Genomic DNA, 22727 nt, shown 5'->3' on the forward strand with positions numbered 1-22727 from the left:
GGAGGTCGAAGTAAGAGGAATGGGTGAGCAGACCGACTACAGACTGCCGCCGGCACAAATTTTATTCAGGCTAAATTTAGCCGCTTTCCGGCTTTGTTTCGGCTTTATTAGTAGTCCTGTATTTGTGATGCGATGCGACTGCGTCCCAATGTCCATTTGATTTCTAAGACTTTCAGCGTATCCACTAATCTCCTGGCTTGCTCATCATGAGCGTTACAGCGAACTAAGCTACGCTTTACAAACCAACCGACGCGGCTTGCACTGATAGTCCACGTCATCTGTATGTCATCTCGCGGGAAGTAAAGTAACATATCGAGGTGAATATTCCCTCTTAGTATCCGATCACACAACTGAATAGACCCATTTCGCAGGTTTCTTTACTACAATGCCCACTGCCACGCTTCAAGACTTGGTGCCCGAGCACCATCGACCTCCTAAAGTGAACGGAGCCCGCGATGGCCCTGCTTGGATGCCTTCTCAAGTAGAAGATGTCACACTGAGAACCACCGAATTCTCCTTTGATACAGTAGAGGAGGCCCTTGTTGCATTTGCGCGGGGTGAACCTGTCGTTGTCATGGATGACGAGCGAAGAGAGAACGAGGGTGATATAATCATGTCCGCGAGTCAATGTTCCGTGGAAGCTATGGCATGGATCATCAAGCACACAAGGTATGAGTCCTTTCCATCCATACATTCTGTCTTCATGTCCATTTCAGCGGGTATATCTGTATTTCTCTTCCCGAGGAGCGTCTCAATGAGCTCGAAATTCCCATGATGGTCCCCGATAACCAGGAGCGGCACAAAACCGCTTACACCATAACTGTAGACTATAAGCATGGTTTGTCCCTTTTCCTCTGAAGCCCATGTCATGATTGACAAGTCACGCATCTAGGCACCACGACTGGCATTTCCGCCCATGATCGATCTCTCACCGTGCGGAAGTTAGTCGATCCCACTTCGACTGCGTCTGATTTCAGCCGCCCAGGGCATATGGTACCCTTGCGAGCACAGAACGGTGGCGTTCTAGAACGCAGAGGTCATACAGAAACTGGTGTCGATTTATGCGCCCTCACCAATCAACCTCTAGGGGGGGTGTTATGCGAGCTCGTGAATGATGATGCTTTGGGCACTATGGCGCGGCGCGATGATTGCAGATCGTTTGCCAATCGATGGGGCCTGAAAATGATCAGCGTGGATATGCTGGCACAGTACAAAAGGGCGATGGAGAGCAGTAATACTGTGTCATCGTAACGGATGAGAGGAATACGTACTGAAGTGTATACTTATAGAGCATTGTACACCAATGTAGTCCACTCGGACTCCGTGGCAAAGCGGCTGAGAGAACCTATTCGAGATCCTGAGACCGCTATCCCAAAGATAAGTACACTGCATCCATCTTTGCCCATGAAATCAAGCCACATGCAACAGAAATATGTATCCGATGCAGCTTGAATAACGCTGTAGTTGACCCAACAGTCAGCTACAGTAAAAATCAATCTGGATAAAAGATGCCTGTGGGTTTATCTATCACTGTAACTCACTGTGTACCACATCCACATGGCGCAATCCAAGTAGGCGGCGGCAAGCTTGACGCGGTAACGTGACGGATCAATATTTTTGATCTCCGCGGCACATGACCAGCCTTTGTGTCGCGTTTGGACTTGCCAGCAATACGTCCTGCCACCAACTTCAAATTGTCAAGTATGCGGCATAGATCCAGCTCGTCGACCTCCAGCCCAGCATTAATGCGGGTAGTCATTTTATGGGCCTCAGCTACGAGGACATCCACATATCTTGGTTCCTACTCGTGAGAGCTGCTCCGCGATGCCATGGGTGCAACTCTTCTTTACGGTCCCACAGGGTGTCCATGCTCTTAAATATCTGGCTCTGCGATTCTAGGCCATCCAAATTTTGAAGCTCATCTTCTCTATGCCCCGTATTGTTTGTATTACAATCCGAGCCTTCTCTTCGTTCTCCTTTGCGCAGCTTCTCCTCTCATGACGCTCCTGTCGTTGGCCGTCGGTTTTATTGCCTTGCTCTCCGCCATCTCCGATGCGGTCGGAGCACCTCAGGGGGAAACCTCATCTGCTGGACAGTCCATGTCTTTGACACGGAGGACGCAGCCCTCCCGTAATGCCTCAGAGTGGGCGGACTATGCCAAGAACCTGCGCGATGCCACAATCGCGAAGTACTCTTCACAACCTAATCAAAAGCGGGGAATGGGCGAGAACTTGTACGCTGAACTATCCGACTTGAGTGCACTGAAGTGCGACACTAATCCTTGATGCCCAGGATGGTCAACCAGGGGTTGGACGCAAGGTTTGTCATGTACTCCACCTCTGTTCAATCGTGCTCATTCCCGTCAGCTTTTACGGAACACTGGCTGTTGGTACACCACCTTATCCCTTTGACGTGATTTTAGACACTGGATCCTCGTGCGTCGTTGACCCACGTAGCGGACATATCTAACATTCTCCCCAGAGATATGTGGATCGCCTCGTCCACATGCCAATCTATGTGTGCAGGAACGGGCAATTTTGACTCAACAAAATCCTCCACGTTCAAAAATATGAACAGGAACTTTAGTGTGACCTACGGCAAAGGTTCCGCAGCAGGCACCCTTGGGCAAGATGTTGTTCAAATGGCCGGTTTCACAATCGTAGACCAAGAATTCGGTAAGATTGATCATTTGTCGTCATCCGATTTGACTGTTCAACGCTGACGCATGATAGCGGTGGTAACATCCACATCGGTGAACTTCTTGCAAAATCCTATCACCGGGATATTTGGTCTCGCGTGGGAGTCGCTCGCAGCCTCTGGTGCTATGCCATTTTGGCAAGCACTTGCAAGTAATGGCCAATGGAGTCAACCCTTGATGGCTTTCCAGTTGACTCGGTAATCATTATCCTTGTGGTGTCAGTTTTTCTTGGGACGCTTATGGTTGAATGACCTTAGATTTTTAAATGACAGCCAAGCTGGCGAACTAGAACCAGGGGGATCTTTGACGATGGGTGCGAGAGCAACTTATGTCACTCCTAGCGTGTCTTACCTCCATGGCCAGGATACGCAAACCAGAGTTTATACACCGGAGCGATTGACTATAAGAATCTTCCCAATGGACAAGCCTCGTACTGGCTTCAACAAATTACTTGTAGGCTTTGCTGCAATCTTGCTTTTGTTTGTGTCACTCAAGTACCTTAAAAGCGATGACTGTACAGGGCAAATCCATACCTTTGCCAAGCGGCAGTGCGTCTTATGCCGCCATTGATACCGGTACGACACTCGTGGCAGGGCCTGCGGCTGGCATTGCAGCCATCTATGCTCAGATCCCTGGATCTCAGCCTGGGACGGGCAGTTGGGAGGGATTCTACAGTTACCGTAAGTACGACATATTTCTCTGAATCAAGGGGACCGAAGCTCTATGAAAGCCTGTGACACTGCTGTTGCGGTGGAGATCTCGTTTGGCGGACCCCATTGGTCAATCAGCCCCGGTGACTTCGAGTTCACATTCGCTGGACGCAACTCGAACGAATGCTATGGCGCATTTTATGCCATACCCACGTATGGTGGGACCCCTGCCTGGATCATAGGCGACACGTTCTTGGTATGTTCTTTCAGCACATATCCACTGCTGATAATTAATGCCACGGTTAGAAAAACGTTTATTCCGTGTTCCGATACAATCCCCCATCTGTCGGATTCGCAGCACTATCCGACGTTGCGCTCGCGATGAACGGCAAAGCTGGAGGAATACCTTCCGCCACTCTCGGTGCTAACTCAGCAAAGTATACTTTACAGTCAAGTGCGGCACGGCCAACACGCAACTCTTGCGCAGTTGCGCTTACCATTTCCGCGTTCTTCGCCGCCTTGGTATCATTTGTACAAGCATAATGCTGCGGCTGTGGACTATTAGTGCATTTACAGCCCTTAGCCTCACCACCTGCGCACAGCCTTCACGAACCCACATTCTGACACACAGAAGTTACTGTGCCTCAGATAGCATTCTCTGCTAGTCATTATTTACCTACAGGACATTACTGGATGTTGTAATTGTAGTGCGCACACCGATCATCGTCACTAGAGTGCCCATTAATATACTGTAGCTTATTGCCAGACGGGCTCGTCTAGCTCCACTGATATCTCGAGGCTGTTGCAGGTTAGCCTTTCTTAGCTACTCAGCCAGCGCTTAGCTATTTTCATATGTACTGACGTGCCTGGCTTGACCTTCTGAATCGACTTTCCAAAATAAGGGTCCCGTTGGCAATGTCGGCAGCTGCGGTAAGCTGCGGAACAAATGCGCAGTGAGTGCACCAATATTTATTTCAGGACACTCGGCTGGCTGGCACCCCATACATTTATCATTCCTCATTCTCCACTGGCTTGTAGTCTCCCGGCTTGGACCTTCTCTGGTAACTTAACGATCCACAGCTGAGGCTTGACATGATATCATTGATTTTTCTTGCATCCCTCTTCGCGCTGCCTACGGATACGTTTGGAGCACCAACAGAGGCAGTCCCAGTTTCTGGTCAATCCATCTCCCTTCTAAGGAGGAACCCATCCCCCCGAGATGTCACCGAATGGGGCGCTTTGGCAAAGAGCCAGAGGGACAATTTGTTAGCAAAGTATGCTGGCCAGACAACACAAAAAAGAAGCACTGGTTACAACTCGTACGTAGCACGTGGCAGGAATTGTGCTTACTGAACGCAACTTGTCTTTAGGATTACCGACCAGCTGTATGATTCTAGGTAAGCGTTAGACATGTTCTCCGGTGTGCATGGTTCGCTTATTGAAGCGTCCACACAGCTACTATGGTTCATTGGCTATTGGTACGCCTGCAATGTCCTTTGATGTCATATTAGACACGGGCTCTTCGTAAGTTCCAGTGCAGTCGACGTGTTGACATAATTCAGTAATGCATTTGGGATTGCAGTGATCTCTGGGTCGCTGGTTCTACTTGTGGAACTGCATGCGGGTCGAGTCCTACATTCAACCCATCATCTTCATCGACTTTCCAGAACCTCTCTACGGCATTCGATATCCAGTATGGCTCGGGTTATGCAGAGGGTTATGATGCACAGGACATAGTGCAGATGGCGGGATTCTCTGTCTCCAGTCAAGGCTTTGGTCAGAATCTCCTCTCATTGACAGCCCCGCTGGCGATTAATTACGTACATTACAGCTGTTGTGGATGTAGTATCACAAAGTTTGCTGACATCACCGGTCTCTGGCTTGCTTGGTTTGGCATGGCAAAGCATAGCAGCTTCAAGCCAGATGCCTTTCTGGCAGAATTTGGCCTCCAATAATGCCTGGGACTCGGCTCTCTTCGCTGTTCAGCTTACTCGGTAATGATATTTGATCTCTGAAATGAGTTGCGTTGCTAACGAGTAACAGGTATACAAACGATACTACTGCCCAGCAACTTGAGCCCGGAGGAGTGCTCAATCTGGGTACGAGACATTCCGTCACATCAGGAGACATCTACTCAAACAAATATGCTCTTAGGTTATACTAATAGTAGTTTGTACACCGGCTCAATTGATTACATCGACATTCCCGGAACTCCTTCATATTGGTATATACCATTGACTTGTAAGCGGTTTACACTCGCGTGTACCGAAAATCGGCTCACTCATTTTTATCTAGCATTGACTGTACAAGGCACCTCGATCTCTATTACTTCGGGAACAACTGCTGCTATTGACACTGGCACGACCAACATAGCCGGTCCGACTAGCTCAATTGAAGCCATCTATGCACAGATTCCCAACTCCCAACCAGCAACAGGCGAATGGGCGGGATATTACAGTTTCCGTAAGCAAACCTCTTGAGCATTGCGAGGTCAAGTGGCTCAACGCGTGATTAGCATGCTCGACGACTGTAAATGTGGAGCTGTCGTTCGGTGGCGCCACATGGTCGATAAGCCCAGCAGACTTTGCCTTTGCGCAAACCAGTTCGTCAGAATGCATTGGTGCATTCTTCGCAGCAGATACTGGCACTGGAGCCCCCTCTTGGATCATCGGCGATGCTTTCCTGGTATGTGACAATGATAAACGGTCTTCGAGTTCTTCAATACTGAGCTGTCTGCCATATTCCATTAGAAAAATGTCTATTCCGTCTTCCGCTACAATCCCCCTTCAGTTGGCTTTGCCAGTCTCTCAAGTGTCTCAATCGCTGAAAATGGCGCTGGAGGAACCGTCCCTTCCGCAACCATTGGCACAGTATCTGCATCAGTCACCAACACAAGCGATGCCCCACGTGGACATGCACTGAGTACAACATTATCTGCTCTCTTCCTGGCTTTCTCGGCGGTGCTCCTCCTTTGATTTCGCTGCTAGCCGCATTCGCCTTCATAATGAAGGACTCATCTGTATTGGACTAACAGACGCTCACGAAATTGAACGACGCTCACTTGTAATTAATGTAGCCATATGATTTGATCGGGCGTATAATGGACAGTTTTCGATAACCTGTCATGGATGTTGACTACAATCAATAACTATACTTGTTGACACTTAAATATTGAAGTAGTCTCAGATATCGATGATCGCTTCGTCAAATTGAGTGGGATCCGATAGAAGTGGGGCTCTCGAAGGTGTTCAGGGAGCGGGGCTCTGATTGAACTTCAAGTCGAATCGACGGTCCATCGTAGTCTCCAGTGGCTGATATGACAATCAACCCCGTCCGCCCCTTTGCATAGAACTCAGAGACATGCATATACAATGATTGAATTTGTGAACCTCAAAGTTTGCGTTATATTACATCCAAGCTAGATCCCATATTTGGATATTTTTGTCTGCTGCGATGGCAAGATGTTCACCAGACTACGAGTACCAAACGTGGCTGACGTTTGAATGTCATTCAAATGAGTTTTCCTTCTGGTCGTCACGTGTAGTTTCTGTGCTCCATAGCTTCGTAAGTGACATGACACAGAAGTCCCATCCACCAGTAGCCAGCATTCTGTCGTGTGGAGGAAAATACAGCTAGTAGATCCAACTGGAGTGAGCTGCAATGGCTTTTGTAAGTGTCCATTCCAGGCTATGAGCTCACCGTTCTGATGACAGCCTGCTATCAATCGCCCGTCTCGTGATCCTGTCACTGCCCATACCCAGTTGCGATGATGCTCTTCCATTGCCGTCAACACAACACTGTCTTTCCAGCCCTATACACGAAGTGCATGGTCTTCCGAGCCCGGCTCTGCACATGAGTCCAACTTGGGCCACCGCATGTTTCCTGGTGTACCCCTTCGTGCTAAATCTGGTCGTTGCTTGCCTTCGGACCTGCTGGCAGCACTGAATGAATCCCGCTCGGAACTCGTGGTACGCGGCGCAGAAGCACTTGATCAGATCAGCTGTGCCGGCGACATGCACGGAGGAGATATAAATTCTCACCCAAGCCTTTTCGGACTAAGCATCCATCCACTCTCATCCGTGGCTGGCGGAACATCGACAAAGAATGCAGGGTATCACATTCAGGACGCTCTCCAACTCGTGTGGTGTGTCATCGCGTCAATTATGCATAACAGTAGCACATGGCGAGGTAAATTCATTTTGATTGAGATAAAACCATTATGCGAGTTTTTCATTGTCTGGCCCTGTCAAACCAGTGGTCGTGGTCAATTCCCGTGAGTCGTGGGGTTCATTCGTACTGAGTTTTCCGTAGGCGCGCTCTTGTCGCGCATGCATGTCCATGAGCGATTGGTCACCGAAACGCAACATTGACTTGGCACCACAGCATGAGTGAGCTTGAGGCATAGTTAGAAATAGCTCACTGATATCGATACAGGTGTCGCGGAAGAGCTCGAGACTGGAAATTTTGTTCTCCCACTCTTGCTCACGCGGCCGTCGGCCCTGAATGGAGGGTCGACTGCGAGCAGTAGCTATAAAGTGCTGAGCACAGAACTGACGAACAACAGAACAAAAACAGACCAGCCTTTAGCTTGACGCTAGTCATAACACTCGCACTTTTTGACAGTAAGAGTCAACTCACCGATATGTAGATCCAACTTATGACACTGATGGTCTAGATGAACTTCTTGGCGACCATTCTCCTGGCATTAACAGCTATCAGTCATATTGGCGCACGAGCCATGCCCGGCTCAGAGACTACCTGCACTTGGAAAGCATGTGGGAAAACGTGCCGAGGATTTGTCGCAGACACCAGAAGTTGTACCACAAAGAGTGGAGTCCTGGACTATCAATACTGTTGTGATTGATGATCGCTCTGACGGAGGAGGTTGCAGTGGAGTGGCGGAGTGGTATGGGGAAAGCATTGTAATGCAAATGAGGGGTTCAGAGATGTCAGGACTCAGCGATGAAACACTTTATCAGAGCACGTACTGGGCACAAAGTAGATCACATCCTTCAGAGATCAGGGTCGGAAAGAACAAGTTATTCTATGATTCCGGAGACAGGCGGAGATAAAATGTGCAGCCAGAATAACAGCAGGTTTGGTTCTAAATGTGAGAGGTTCAACTGTCTCATGGCGGTAGAACTTACATCAGTGTCGAGACTCGGAGGCCAATCCCACTCAACCTCACCTCAAGAGAGCAACGATAGTTCTGCCACCGTACGCAAAGAACCCAAGTTCATCTCCACGCCGAACTTTGGAACCCGCCTGATGGAAGTGAGTTCGACATGTTAGAGGACCATATTCCGTCGATTGTGTCCCTGATGTAGGGTATACAACAAGCCGAAGCTGGCGGTGCTGCAAAATTCATGATCAGGATCCTGCACAGAGCGGGCTTCAAGCTTAAGTTTCCGGTAATGCTGGGATTTTTTGGCGGATACAGCAGCTAGTATGAGCTCAATGTCCACAGTGAGCCCGGGAAGTTAGTCTCCCTAGTAGTGCGTACGGGCCATGGTAGGCAAAGACTTCGTTGGATGGCTGAAAGCCTCTTACATAAGCAGCATGACGCAGTGGAAGCGTGCAGGGCTCATAACCCTGAGGTCACTGGATCGAAACCAGTTGCTGCTACTTGATCTTCGTTCGGCCAGTTTTTTTTTCCCCTGTCGATCCTCTCAGTTCAGGAAAAAGATGAGAATGATGTGGACCCCATGATGAATATTAATGTCCCTGTGAATCTCGGACGGTTCCAAATTCAACGTACACTAGTAAGTAACGCATAAATTCGAAGTGATTACATTCCGGCTGTAAGGCATAGTCACTGACACTATAAGGTATGATGTACGAGGTATGTTACAAGATGGTGGAGACAGATACGGTACAAATTTGTCACAAAATGAAGTGTCTTGATTGTTCGTGCTGTACCTTCAGTCATCAAATTCATCCATGCTGAGTGCACCTCCACCCAAGTCCACTGCCATCACGGCCTCCGCCTCGTCAAAATCCATCGCATCGCTCGCATCCGTGGGTGGCAGTTCTACGGCGTTAACCTGTCGTGCATCCTCATCCAAGAATCGCAGACATGACTGCATGCACCCTCTCCATCGCAACGGAACCGCCCCACCCACGTCTACACCAGCAACGCGACGCTCCCATGTGAATCGCTCCGCAGCGTGCCTGACGAAGAATCGACCCTTGTGTTCCGGGTTTGCACACCCGCCTGCGCCCTGCGACGACCTCCGACCATGCTTTCGCGGTTCAGGAGGGAACCCAGCAGATTTGAAAATACCGGGCACGTTCTCCGTCAATACCGCGCGTACGTTTTCTGGCACGTTCCAAACGTCGGGGAGAGGGACCCCATAATACTCGCTGAGCACAGTCCGAGAGCTGTCGCCTTGCAATGGGCAAAGCAAGTTCCGATAACAAATCTCTGTGAGTGGAGGTACGGGCGAAAGAAAGGTCGTCAAGGGAGATACTGTGGTCGTTCTCGATGGAGATACTGTGATCGTTCTCGATGGATTCGCCTCTGCCTCCCCGCGTTGTGAGAATGTTCTAGCCATGGACCGCCGCCGAGACAGGATATTACGAGAGGCAGAGGGGACGCGGGAGAAGGAAGGCTCGGACAAAAAAGGATTGGGGTTGAGCTGTAGCTTCAAAAGCTTCATATCTCGCATCTCCGAGGGAAGGTATGACAGGCGGTTCAGCGAGATATTCAGTTCCTTCAAGTTGATCAAATGACATATCTCCGGAGGAATATATGTCAACAGGTTTCCGCCTGTGACTTTGTGAATACATAGAAATGAGGAGACACGAAGAAACGCACGCAGACTCAACACCGTCAAATTTTCCAACTTGAAAAGCTCAGGAGGAAGATCGTGGATGCTGTTTCCAAAGAGGTAGAGTTGCAGCATATGTCGCTCCTTGCCCGAGTCTACGATGGACTTTGTCCGCTCGAATGAACGCACTCGGGACTCGAAAGCCGGCTCTGTCTTCACGCGCGACATACCGCGTCCAGAGAATAGACTTTGCTCGGATAGTTCTGTCGTGTTGAAAAACCCCGCGAGGTCGGCGATCGATGCAGGAATAATCTTCAGCGCCAGATTGCTGTAGTGCAAGATAAGGCACCTCAGAAGAGCCAGACAAATGAAATACGGCACCTCAGGTCTATGTGCCCGTTACCTGTATCGAAGGGTTTCCGCAGCGCGTCGTCCCATAATCGCTCATCGCGATCAAAGTAATGCGATGTGCGGTGAGGTGTCGAGTCTAGAGAGAAGAGACTTGACGCGTCGTCGTGCATGTAGTCTTTTTCTCCCAGTGAGCGAGAGTAAACTGAGCTGCGGGACAATGGCGTTGGAGCAGACGCGGGAGGTGTACTCGGAGGAGTATCTGCCTTCTTTTCCCGCTGCGGAGGGCGTTTGTTGGCTTTTGCTGAGGCTGCGAACGGATGAGAGAAACTTAGACGCGTTGGGGGTGGGGAATCTAGTACATATGGCTCAAAATGCGGACTCGAGGGCGGGGAAGAGTCTATGGGTGCCAATAACGGCGACGACGATGGGGATGGATCTCGAGATGACGATGAGGACTCATAGTCCATATCATAGTCTGTCATTTTCGGGTTCAATGCGGGGAAATAGATGGTCGTGTGTCACTGTCAAGAGCTTTGTTGATTGCACCTACCTTTTATAGGCACGCGTTTAGTAACTCACTTTGATACGTAAATGACTCTGGATGCTGGCCAGAAGGCGCGCCCTCTGCCATTTCTATTGAAAAGTAAACAGCACAACTAGCAACGCATCCATATGCTACCAATGCATACACTGCATTTGATCGAACCCGTCTTTCAAACTTTCGTTTGGTTATCGAAACTTTCAAATTTTGGATATCCTCGATCTCATTGTGATACTTCTGACAGCGCGTAGCAATTATCTATTGTCTGCAGAGGAATAAACAGGGCAGTATTACAAGCATGGCACGCGTTCGGACTTCTGAACTCGCAGTTGCAACTTGCAGCCTTCACCGATAGACAACGCATGGTCACGATGGCAGCTGTTGGTGCGAGCCATGATGTGCCCTGGAATCATGGTAGGATGGGTCAGGGTCTGAGGGGTGCAGGATCTGTGTTGGGCGAGATGTATTGAGGTGAATAAGTACCACTGTGGCGTTGAGTGAGATGTCTTTGAGAATGATCAGTTTAATGTGGAAGGACAGTCCGAGAAATACTACCATATTGATGACGGGGGGGATCGCAACAGATATCGTGGTATTGCATTTTCCCCCAAGACGTATGATAGCTGCGGCTGTCGACATGACTTGCGAGATCACACCAACAAACGTAAGCAACACTTGGCAAATACTTCAACAAAACGGACCCTTTACCTCAATGCGAATAGAGATTGTGTCACCTGGCATATCCGCAATACGTTCATTGCGTCCCTGAAGGTGGCTTGTCTGCCGATTTATCAGCTGCTGCAAAGGGACACTTGTTCCCTCCGCGAGGTTGAACACGACTGGCATTCCATTGCCAGTGCCGAAATGAAACGCGTGCGTTGTCCCGACATTGTAGGGCTGCTGGGGGACCGTCGGACCTCGGCCAGGAACACTTGATGAGAAAAACGAGACAGCTGTACTAGTCCCTCCAGACGGCACATAGTGGACATTAGATGCCTCGCCGTGGCGCGGTATAACCCTCCGTTCATGCTGCACGATGCTGTCAATGAATCATGGTAGGATGGGTCAGGGTACGCCGATAGATCAAGGTAGGAGCTGGAAGGTGCAAGATCTGTGTTGGGCGAGATGTATTGAGTTGAATACGTGGCATTTCCATTTAGATTCCTGTATCTGGGGGTAGTTGTGAGCAAAGTAGTTAGGCGTAGATGATGACGAGTGGCATACATGTCAAAGCTCCAGCCCCCTGATGATCCCGTGGAGAACATCCCAGACGATATGCAACAATGTCGCTGGGTGAATGAGGTCACACATCAAAAGTGTCCTGTACTAGTGTCGAAGGTGATAAAACTGGTGGGCAGTGATGAGTAAATTCTGTTTCATATAATGTCTAAAATGCTCACTCCGAACTACTGGCTGTGCAATTTAGCATAAGTGATCCTTACGATGAAGCCTCAAAAGATCCGGGCGGGCAAAGCTTTTGCCCTCGCTTAGTTTGCAGAACCAGCGTAAACCCAGGTGCTTCGCCATATGACGAGGTATATTGCGACGTTGGAATGTCGTCCCGCATGCGGATTCGGAGCCCGAGCGCAGGACAGCCCACTTGCACTCCTTTGGAATTGTCTCCAACCCACAAACGCCATGGCATCGCCGTGTTCAGGTGCGAGAGCATTGGTTTTAGATCATATACAAACGCATGCCTCTACGTGTAATTAGTGAAGCTCCTGCTCACTATGTACCAACGTACCATTCTCCGTCTGGCAGGGTTCTGCAGCTGTTGGTGCGAGCCATGATGTGCCCCGGAATCATGGTAGGATGGGTCAGGGTAGGACGATAGATCGGGGTAGGAGATGAGGGGTGCAGGATCTGTGTTGGGCGAGATGTATTGAGGTGAATAAGTACCACTGTGGCGTTGAGTGAGATGTCTGTGAGAATGAGGTGACCTTGTTTTCTTCCAGTCCTTTGAAGCTATTTGCTTCGTGAAAGGTTGGTATCCAGGTGGCGTTGAGTGAGGCGTTGAGTGAGATGTCTGTGAGAATGATCAGTTTACTGTGGAAGGACAGTCCGAGAAGTACTACCATGTTGATGACGTGGGGCGGCGCAACAGACATCGTGGTATAGCATTTTTCAGTTGGCTGCTGAGTAGTCTGACGTGCTTGTCCTGTGGAAGAGCAATGAGGGGATGTGCATCAGGAAATCAACCCGAAATTTATATAACCAGACTGGGCTGACAAATGAAACTCGTAGTGAGACTAGGGGGCGGCGCTGCCGACTTTTAACCTTGCTCCGGCAGATTTTCGAGTTTCACAGTTGTTTCGTCCAACAACTGAAAACCTAATCGCGGTACCATGGGAAGGATGAACCATGTGTCTGGAACATTATAGGGGCTGTTTTTGTTCCCACGGAGTATTGCTTACGTTGGCACATATAAGAAACCCACCGTGCATTATAATCAGTAATTTCCTTGTCCAAAGCCTCCTTTTGCTGTCTCCAGCTGCCCGTGTAGCGCATACAAACGAATACAAGGAGCTTCTGTCGTTAACGATGGAGCATGCGGCAGATATTCAAACCGGGCGCATCGAACCACTTGTTAACTCGTTGAGTTGTAGAAGGGATGGAGCCGCTGTTGTTGTCATCCAGGACAAGGCCGTATTCAAGTTGAAGCCAGCTGGCGGTCTCGTGAAGTTGCAGTCATTCTGCAAGGTCACTCGTGATGCGGAGTATCACTAGGCGTGCGTTGATTCGTGCTGCATCGATCATAAAAGCTATGTCGAGCTTCAGAAATCGCTCAACACCATGTTTACCTGGAGCCACGACTCATCGATGCATCACTCACGCGCACGACTGTCTACCTCTCGGATGTTCCGCTTCGTTAAAGTCTGGCGCTTTGACAAAGGCCAGCCCGGGTACCATACTTTAAATATGAAGTCAAGGCTAATGGTTTTCACGGCCTGGAGATTATAACGGCGGACAAGGTGATTCAGTTCTTGCCGACACGACCCACTCAGAAGACATTCTTGTTTGTCCGCCCGTAAGACCCCCGGCTCCTCGAGCAACCTGACACGTAGGACGAGGGAGATTAGTCCGACTCGGAATCTGATTCCCCTGGTAGCTCTCTCGACGCTGCTCTCTGTTCGCAGGAAGGACAAATGAATTACCCACTTGCAGTAACCCCGCGGGTTGACAGAGGCCAATAGCTGCCAGGGTAAGCTAGTGACACTCGCTCGATGCTCTACTAAATTTTATGATCAGGTCATGCGCACGTGGACACGGATCTGGTTTCTCTGTATTGTTGCAAGCCCCACGGCGGCGCCGTCGGGGCCGCATCGAACGTGCAACAAGCTCTAGCTGCCATTCGTTCTACATAACTAAATTTATGCGCTACCCGAAGCTGGCATGTCAATCACCCACGCCGTCTGGCAAGATTTGGCACATTTCGTGATGTTAGTCGGCTCGTGTTAGGGTTAGGTATGTGCTCCAACGCTTCGGATGGATCACTCTTTTCTAACTGTTTGAAGCTCTCTATGGATGTCAAACTTTTACGACAGTGGTGTCGACTTCCTGCTGGAGATATGCAACATTATCACAGCCAAGGGTTGAGATTGTCCCTTGGCATGAATGTCATGACGGTGTGAAGCGTCAGAACGGTGGCAGCTTCCACACCACTGTTACACCGTTTTATGATCTGGCACCGGCTGATGCTTAGGGTTACCATATCAACCTTACGGCTCGTCAAGACCGGACCCTAAGTGCTTTCGTCATCGTGTATACATATTGTTTTCTGAACTCTATCATAAGTTTAATAGACTTTACCCATTATGCATGCCATTGGGGTGGCTGACTGTGCTGTGACAGATCTTCCAGGACGCTTGCGTATATATGAACCCATAAGAGAAGCTCAACGACTTTCTGGTCTGCCCATTCCACGGCTATTTTACAAATGACATTGACGAAATCGCATCTCTTGTCGACACCATATCACGCTATCTTCCTGAACTTCCATGTCATACCACTGCCTCGGGTATAACGTCACCATCACCATCCCTCCCTGGCGTGTTTTGTGGCGTTCCGTCAGGGCCTTCTGCGCAGTTCTTGGAACGAAGCAATTGTCTGACATGACCTCTGACGTCAATCCAGCGAAAATGACTCACCAGCAAGCAGTCAAATTCTACCTGCAGGAAATGGGATTCAATGACATGGATCGCGCCTCCGTACAATCCCAACCTTCTTTATCGAATTTCCTAACTCTTGAAGCTTGGGGACCAGTGATTCATATCCATATTTTGACTTCTTTCCACCAGTCGCACAAAGCGTGTAAAACGACCAAGTACACCTCATTCGCTTCTGCATTACCAAACCACACCGTTTTTATTCATCTGATCAAGCAGACCAAATAAACAAAGACAAACTCATTCGTACCTGTTAAGGCACACGGTGAACAAAAATATTGTACATGTACCAGCACAAACTAGGGTGAGTATTTGCTTATTTGGTTGTTAATGTTGTAATATGGATAGGGTGGGTCCGATATAGGCGCCAGAAGCATCTAATGAACGGTATGCAGACGTTATTCAGATTCAGCGTGACGAGCAGTTAATCCATAATTCAACAAAGAACAAACTACGATCTTTGTCAAATAAAGAAGTTTGAAACTTGTGTTCAGCACCTGAAGCTACGCTTGAGCTTAGCTCACTATCTCGTTCGATCCCACGTCAAACTCTTGATGGGTGCGAGTCCACCCTTATATCAATGTCTCCCCCCTTTGTTACCTCACGCAAAAGCCTTAGTCTCGATCGACTTACCGGTGTCACAGTGTGTCCCCAGTGGATGGATTTCCTCTCCCAGGTGAAAACTCTATTTCGAATCCCTATATATATGCTTCTTCTCTTGCCGTCCCTACACTATCCTGCTGGTTATTCTCACCGCTTGCCAGTGCCAGATTACCAAGGCGCCTCTTCCCGAAATTTTGGGTAATGTCTTCCTATACTCCACAGACAAATTTGTCGCTTGAACGGTCTCGTCTCATTGGAATGGTGCTGGGGGGTGTATCCTACGGTGCGTTTTCGGTTGACATACGATGATTCGGTGGTTGACTTCTGTAACACAATAGGGGTATACCTTCTGCTTACAGTCCAAGCCGTGATTGCTCTCATGCAACGTCCCCGTAATGGGGAGAAAATTGCAAATAATCGTCATGTGCTTCTTTGTTACACACTGATCACGTTTACGTTGATGACGATAAGCTTTGCTTGCAACACAAAATATACGGAGATGATTTGGATAGACCTTCGTGATGCACCTGGTGGTCCCGTCGCGCTGATCGTGAACGTAATGCAGTACCGTATCAACTTTCTGGCGATAGTGTGGTATGCATATTTGGTTATCAATCTACAGACAGTGTTAATGGTCTCATCTAGTGGTTACGTCTCGGAGTGCTTGATGCAAGCCCTACTTGTGAGTCGAATAGTTTGCCATATGTGCAAGCCTGACACTTGAAATATACCCAGCTTTACCGATGTTTTGTGATATGGAACTGGGCGAGACGCGTGATGGTCCCCATGGTCGCCATCTATATTGGCATGATTGGTGCAGTTACACATTTTACCAAGCGGTAGTAGTCACTGACATCTTGAGCAGGATCAGCCATTTTCGTCTTGGTCCAGGCGGGTACCGGGGCCCAATATTACAAAATCAACGCCACACTTGCATTCCTCGCCTTCCAAGTGGCGCACACCATACTTTATACCATTCTCGTGGCGAAATGTTTGCTCAACGTACGAAGCCAGATGAAGCAGGCATTGAATGAATATGATTCTAGCACCTACGATGCCATCATCCGCATGGTCGTCGAGTCCGCCATGGGATTCAGTGTCTTCATCATAATCTTCATTGTTGCATTTGCTGTGCATTCATACGCTCTCTCCACTATATGCTTCCTGTCTACAATCCAAGTTCAGGTAAGCAGGCAGAAACCTTAGTTATCTGCGTCTCTGATGCTAGCTTCTTTCTTTCAACAACACCAGGGCATTACGCAATTATTCATCATCATACGTGTGGCACGGGGAAGGGCAGTTACACATGAGTGGTCGACCCGAGTTACTGCAGCACCTACGACTCTAGCATTCGCAGGGACTATATCGAACGCATCAGAAGGAACCGGCAATATTGTACGAGAAGTTAGGCCAGATCAGGACAGTGTTGAGTCGTATTCTGTTTCGGCGAAGTTGGCGGAAGCATAAGTGTGTATGGCGTGGCGCGCTCAATTTATTACTTAATTTTATGGAGTTGTGTTGGACTTTCGCGATCAGAGCGATGTCAGTCCCACCTGCATTCGTAGGTACGCCTTTCCATTTTACGATTCAGGGTTTACCCCAGCATCAAATTCGCTGGTCGAACGGGTAATATTCAAGCACACTGCGACTCGCGAGTAGGAATGCACCGATATTGATCATTCGTTTCAGAACTGGTTCTTCGTTCTCTGAGGCATGAAAACTTCTCATGCAACTTCAGGATAATTCTGTACTGCGCGCTGGGCTCTGCATCCGGAATTCTCGTCTCAAATTCAATTGCGCACGGCAAGACATTCAAATTCGCACCCCATGTTATCCAATGGTTTCGTACAATCCAGAATGAGCCAGAGGGCCCAAAGAATGAGGAGGGTGTTCATGAACGTCGAGCAATATCAACCAGAGTGAGTTCGGAAGACCGCGTGCATGAAAAATAGCTGTACCTGTCCGCAATACGTTGACCGGCGCATATACTAGAAGCATGTAGACCTAGGATTTGTCTGTTCAATGAAATCAGTTGACATTCACATTCATATGTCCGTCGTCGTAAGTCGCTCCGTCACCTGTGCACTGTATCTGCTCGCGTGGGTGAGTGTACAGCAGTGGGGTATCAACAAAAGGACAGTTCGAAATATGGCAGAGTGAGTAGCACAGGCAAAGCGCATCAACGAAGGATGAGGAAATCGTAGATTAATGATGACCGTCAATATACTCGGGAGACGTACAACAGATAGAGCCATAAGCGAGTTCAGTGTCCAGCCTGTCTGAGCATTACATCAGGGTGCGAGGTCGTTGGGGTTGTAGCCGTGGTGGTATCACAAATAACAGTGGTTGACGAACTGGGGACAGATGCCTGTAGTTGCGAAGATAGCTGGGTCTGAATCGAACTGGACTGCTGTGTGGCATTGGGTGGGAAGCCGTCGGCTGCCCGTAGTAAAGTGCAATGTTTCCGTTTCTCTCTTGCTGAAGCATTTCTCTATATAATGTCAGGTTACTCAGGAGAAAAAACATACAAGCTCTGCCTGTGCATACGGGACATCAACAACTCCTGGGCTGCGCCCGTGCAATTCTATGTCTTCACTATTTCCTCCGCGCCGTTTCAAAAGGTGTTGAGCCCAGTCGAGAGGAGTGGACGTCGACGTCTCATGTACATTGGAGCGGCTACGGTGGAATAAGCGACCGAGACGCGTGTTTCATTGCAGTGCTGAGGAGGGGGGCGGGGACGGCTTCGTGCAGAGAGCTGAGACCACGGAGGTCAGGATAAAACTCGAAGTAATACTGAAAACGTACACGAGCATGATCTGGTGGGACATCGAAAAAACCTCGGGGTACCCGATGAGCAGGCTGACGTAGTGGAGCATTAATATAGAGTGTATCATATGGTTGGACATGATGAGATCTTTTTATGAAGGTGTCACTTACATGGAGTGCTGACTTATCGACCTGGCAGAGTGCGCTCAGTTGTGATAATGAAATGAAATGAGACATGCCTGTTAACCCACCTTTGGATCCGACAGAAGGCTGTCGAGGTCAGCCTCTCTAACAATCGCAGTAACATTCCAAGAGTCAATGATGTTTTCATCACAGCCAGTTGCTAGTAGCTTTCCGTAAAACGATACGCAGCCAACTAGATTTGCATGCTGGAGTGGCGAACTGATGGGCTGGCCGTTGTCGAGGTTCCATAATCGTGCTGTCCTGTCGTACGATGCGCTTGCGAGGATGCGGCCATTCGGAGATATTGCAATGGCATCGACTGCACTGGTGTGCTCATCCAGAACCGCGGTCTGCTTCCAGGATTTGGTGTTCCACGTCCTAATCGAGTCATCGACCGTGCCAACCGACCCAGCCTAGATGAGCGTTTTGCCATCCAAAGTCCAAGCTAGGCCAAAGCTAGGCACCACACGGAATTTGTGTGTCCTTTGAGTTGTGACAAGCTCGCCTGTCTTCGCATCCCAGATTTTAACTGAGGACTCGTTATTATCTTCAGTCCAAGGCTCATGAAGAAAATCAACCAGCCGAATTGGAGTCTGACATGCAACTGGTTGCTCATCTTGGTTAACCACTCGGCGCACTTTTGCTAGCGCAGGAGCGTGGCGGAGAATACAAGAGGATCGCTTCAGATGACGATATTATTGCCCAAGTCAAGGACATGACTTCTGTCCACAGCATGATGGACGTCATGACCGGGCTAGAGATATAATAGCTGTATCTTTTCGAAGAGCAGAGTTTCTGAGCAATGTCCACTCGTACTTGATCATCAATATTGCGCTGGCGCGCAACAGCAGACCACATAGAATCCTTGCACAATCAGACTCCTGAGAGGCCTTTTGCACCGAATGTGAATTGCATTTGCGACACGGCGCGATCTTTTCGTTCGGCACGTTCGCGTCGCTGCCTTCAACCGTGAATTCGCTCAAGTCTGTCCATTGAAATCTTACCCATTGGCTGAACAATTCTTTCTCAATCATGACAACTCCAATCTGTCTCCTTGCGACTCCTGTCTCTCGCCATAGGTCCTGTACGAGGGCCGCACGATACACGTAGGGATGACTTCAAACGATGCCAAATAGCGTGGCGATTGCAGCCTGAAATACCAGTAACATTGCAGTAACGACTAACATTTCTAGGAGAAACGGCACAAGGAGACTCTATGTTAATCTATATGAATACCATGCGCGACTGTCACAAAGTAACTTCGGAACTTGGTTGCAGCAACACACTTGGTCAAATGATAAGTCTCCCCTATGCATAGGAGCAGAAGGTAGCAATCCAGATATCCAATGCCACCCTCAGGCCTCCACATTAGTATGCCTCTGATCAGCGCTAACCCTGCAATACCCCACCGGCGCAGCGATTCAGCTCTTGATCAGGCCCCCGCTAGCGCCGAACCAGCCTGACCGTGGCCCAGGGGTGCAAGGGGAAGAGCTGTGACTTCAGCATGGCTGAATGTCCTAACTCCAGTCCTCACGATTCTCAATCTAGACTTGCAATTTGGGTCGGGACAAGCAACCTCTGCATCCGTGCTCATCCAATCATTTGGGTGAGTGACGCGCTGCTTAGCTGCTAGAAGCGGCAAAACGGCACCTAATTACGCGGTAAGCGATAGCAAGCATACTGAAAGAAATATCGATCAGGACGCTTACTGAGCGAATAAATGGAGAATCCTTGTCCAGGTGGGAGATGAAGCATTTCTCCTTCGAGGATAAAATGGTCACCCTCTTTCGCTCCACATAGTATACGTTCCCCAGGCGGGCATATGACCTCAACACGGAGATCATATAGCTGGAATGTATCAATTGGCGGGGGTGATCCAAAGCTACCCATTAAACGGAAGCGATAGCGTTCAGGACAAGGGAGAGATGAACGGATGCAATGCAGTGGGCGCTTGTTCTCTTGCAACCGAATGTATAATTATGTGAATGTCCGTATTAACATCACCAGAACTCCACTACCCTGAAATGAATGTACAATTATGTGACATGTCCATGTTAACAAATCACCAGAACAGAAAAGCGATTGACGTAGAAGCTAGCCAGAAGCAGAGCAATGTACTCAAAGGACCACTTGACACGGCGCCTGACGAAGCACTTGACGCAGCACCAGTGTTTGTAGCAGCTGTCACAGCGCCGATTGTTGGGGATGGCACGGCAGCCTTGATGCCATTCTGAGAGATAGCAGTCTCTGATAGCGCAGCAAAACCAACAGAGGCAGGACTGTACTTGAACACAGAGTAAACGTTTTTCTACGCATCAATCAGACGCAGTCCAGATAACAAAAGCTAGTGATGAAAGCTCACGAGGAACGCGTCGCCAATAACCCATGAAGGACCCCCTGAGCCGAATGAGGCGATGAAGAATGCCCCAAGGCACTCCGTGGTGCTGACTTGGGAGTGCGTGAAGTCCGCGGGGCTCATCGACCAAGTGTTACCACCAAAGTTAAACTGCACATTCACGGTCGTGCTGCATGCTAGTTTTGTCCTGTCAGCCTACGGATAGCATGAGGGCATTAACACCTACGATACGTGTAATATCCATCCAATTGGCCCGTTCCTGCTTGGGATCCAGGGATCTGTGCGTAGATGCTCGCAACGGCACTGGCGGGGCCTGCAATGTTTGTAGTTCCGGTGTCGATTATAGCAGTCGAGATCCCTGCGATGTCGATGGACTTTCCTTGCACAGTCAGCGCTAGGTTATCAAACGCGTCAGCTGGTTTTTGTTGTTTTTTATATTCTACTTACTGTTCATGTTAATCTCCCAGTATTGTGGTGTTCCAACAAGGTTATGATATTCAATTGATCCCGTGTAGAGACTGCTGTTGGTGTAGCCTGTCAAAGGGTCACCGTTAGACTTGCGAGCATGAAAGTGGGATGAATCCACCCACCCAAGTCAATAACTCCTCCTGGTTCGTTTTGAGCTGCATTAGACACATTGCCATAGCTTACCAGCCACAAGTCAGGAAAACATAGTGAAATCACTCAGTCTACACATACCGTGTGAGCTGTACTCCGAATAACGCAGAATCCCAACTTCCACCACTAGCCAGCGTTTGCCAGAAAGGCGTCTGCTGCGTGGAAGAAAGCGGACTCCATGCAAGGCCCATTATTCCAGATACAGGGTTCGTGTTGAAGGCCGACGAAAGAGCATTAACAACGCCTACAAATGTTCTGTCAGACGGATGCAAAGCACTCGATGTATATAACTGCTTACCAAAACCTTGCTTTGCCACCTCGAAACCAGCCATCTGAACAGTCTCCTCAGCAACATAGCCAGCCACTGCACCCGAACCATATGAGATTTCAAATGGCGTTGAGAGATTTTGAAAACTAGACGATTTTGCAGGATCGTATGTAGGGCTGGTTCCGCAGCCTGGCCCACAAATAGAACTAGTCAGCCAGAGATCGCTAGAGATATTTGTTCTTAGCTATGTGTGGGAAAATTACGACTTGGTACTTACGATGAACCAGTGTCGAGAATTACATCATAGGACACTGGCGGTGTCCCGATTGCTATGGTTCCATAGTAGCTATTGAAACATGTCCGATCAGCAAACGTATGCTAGTGGGCGGAGCTCTCTACACACCCTGTATCAACACCCTGGTTGACAATGCTGGATAGCGCAGTGTTGAGGATAAAACACTCAGGACATGATAGGATTTACATACAGGTTATATCCAGTGCCCCTCTGCTGAAGTAACTGGCCACCGTATTTTACACCAAGAATGTCTCTTTGGTCCTTTGCTTGCTGAGCCACTAGTGTGAGGTTCTGTGAAGAAGGGCTGAGCCTGCGGATAGGCATGCTCCGCCCTACGACAGTAGGTGATGCTGTTGGTGCTCCCGATGCATCCTGGGATAGAAGAAGGAATAAGAGGGTCGTAAAGCAAGCTGAAGCAATCATAACGCTCTAGAAAGCGGATGAGCAATCGATTAAAATGAT

General features: G+C 49.0%; 8 protein-coding genes and 1 non-coding gene across 9 annotated transcripts; 5 read left to right on the forward strand and 4 right to left on the reverse strand.

Moving 5' to 3' along the window:
* The first annotated feature begins 167 nt into the window (after positions 1–167).
* Positions 168–1659, forward strand: DEU56DRAFT_833534 (GTP cyclohydrolase II). Its single transcript, XM_041354659.1, has 4 exons — positions 168–317; positions 372–669; positions 717–838; positions 893–1659. The coding sequence occupies exons 2-4, from the start codon at positions 386–388 to the stop codon at positions 1249–1251; spliced, it is 765 nt and encodes a 254-aa protein (XP_041203028.1). The 5' UTR covers positions 168–317; positions 372–385; the 3' UTR covers positions 1252–1659.
* On the forward strand, positions 1660–4156 carry DEU56DRAFT_833539 (acid protease). Its single transcript, XM_041354660.1, has 10 exons — positions 1660–2233; positions 2293–2319; positions 2367–2435; positions 2482–2675; positions 2733–2895; positions 2956–3011; positions 3062–3151; positions 3205–3378; positions 3429–3604; positions 3655–4156. Exons 1-10 carry the CDS (start codon positions 1998–2000, stop codon positions 3889–3891), a joined length of 1422 nt encoding a protein of 473 aa, XP_041203029.1. The 5' UTR covers positions 1660–1997; the 3' UTR covers positions 3892–4156.
* Positions 4157–4268: 112 nt separating this feature from the next.
* On the forward strand, positions 4269–6547 carry DEU56DRAFT_833544 (aspartic peptidase domain-containing protein). The gene is made up of 10 exons (XM_041354661.1): positions 4269–4667; positions 4719–4745; positions 4804–4872; positions 4931–5124; positions 5180–5342; positions 5392–5447; positions 5503–5589; positions 5644–5811; positions 5864–6033; positions 6099–6547. Exons 1-10 carry the CDS (start codon positions 4441–4443, stop codon positions 6321–6323), a joined length of 1386 nt encoding a protein of 461 aa, XP_041203030.1. The 5' UTR covers positions 4269–4440; the 3' UTR covers positions 6324–6547.
* A 2354-nt stretch (positions 6548–8901) lies between these two features.
* On the forward strand, positions 8902–8973 carry DEU56DRAFT_t104. The gene has a single exon. It is a non-coding gene; the product is annotated as a tRNA-Met (tRNA).
* A 9-nt stretch (positions 8974–8982) lies between these two features.
* On the reverse strand, positions 8983–10987 carry DEU56DRAFT_833572 (uncharacterized protein). Its single transcript, XM_041354662.1, has 3 exons — positions 10500–10987; positions 10166–10446; positions 8983–10117 (listed from the first exon to the last, which is right to left on the reverse strand). Exons 1-3 carry the CDS (start codon positions 10949–10951, stop codon positions 9270–9272), a joined length of 1581 nt encoding a protein of 526 aa, XP_041203031.1. The 5' UTR covers positions 10952–10987; the 3' UTR covers positions 8983–9269.
* Positions 10988–11238: 251 nt separating this feature from the next.
* On the reverse strand, positions 11239–12018 carry DEU56DRAFT_91757 (uncharacterized protein). The gene is made up of 3 exons (XM_041358005.1): positions 11719–12018; positions 11566–11667; positions 11239–11516 (listed from the first exon to the last, which is right to left on the reverse strand). Exons 1-3 carry the CDS (start codon positions 11854–11856, stop codon positions 11301–11303), a joined length of 456 nt encoding a protein of 151 aa, XP_041203032.1. The 5' UTR covers positions 11857–12018; the 3' UTR covers positions 11239–11300.
* Positions 12019–15980: 3962 nt separating this feature from the next.
* DEU56DRAFT_918057 (uncharacterized protein) lies at positions 15981–17246 on the forward strand (the record flags this gene model as incomplete). Its single annotated transcript, XM_041358067.1, has 6 exons — positions 15981–16062; positions 16118–16373; positions 16425–16461; positions 16515–16593; positions 16645–16964; positions 17031–17246. 6 exons carry the CDS (start codon positions 15981–15983, stop codon positions 17244–17246), a joined length of 990 nt encoding a protein of 329 aa, XP_041203033.1.
* Positions 17247–20160: 2914 nt separating this feature from the next.
* Positions 20161–20618, reverse strand: DEU56DRAFT_746455 (uncharacterized protein; the record flags this gene model as incomplete). The annotated part of the gene is made up of 2 exons (XM_041349202.1): positions 20161–20378; positions 20438–20618. 2 exons carry the CDS (start codon positions 20616–20618, stop codon positions 20161–20163), a joined length of 399 nt encoding a protein of 132 aa, XP_041203034.1.
* Positions 20619–20790: 172 nt separating this feature from the next.
* Positions 20791–22688, reverse strand: DEU56DRAFT_746433 (aspartic peptidase domain-containing protein; the record flags this gene model as incomplete). Its single annotated transcript, XM_041349200.1, has 9 exons — positions 20791–21036; positions 21091–21260; positions 21311–21478; positions 21532–21618; positions 21675–21730; positions 21784–21946; positions 22001–22194; positions 22248–22348; positions 22452–22688. The coding sequence occupies 9 exons, from the start codon at positions 22686–22688 to the stop codon at positions 20791–20793; spliced, it is 1422 nt and encodes a 473-aa protein (XP_041203035.1).
* Positions 22689–22727: the final 39 nt, after the last annotated feature.

Source organism: Suillus clintonianus (assembly GCF_016758775.1).
Source record: "Suillus clintonianus strain FC179 chromosome Unknown DEU56scaffold_122, whole genome shotgun sequence".
NCBI classification, from domain to species: domain Eukaryota; kingdom Fungi; phylum Basidiomycota; class Agaricomycetes; order Boletales; family Suillaceae; genus Suillus; species Suillus clintonianus.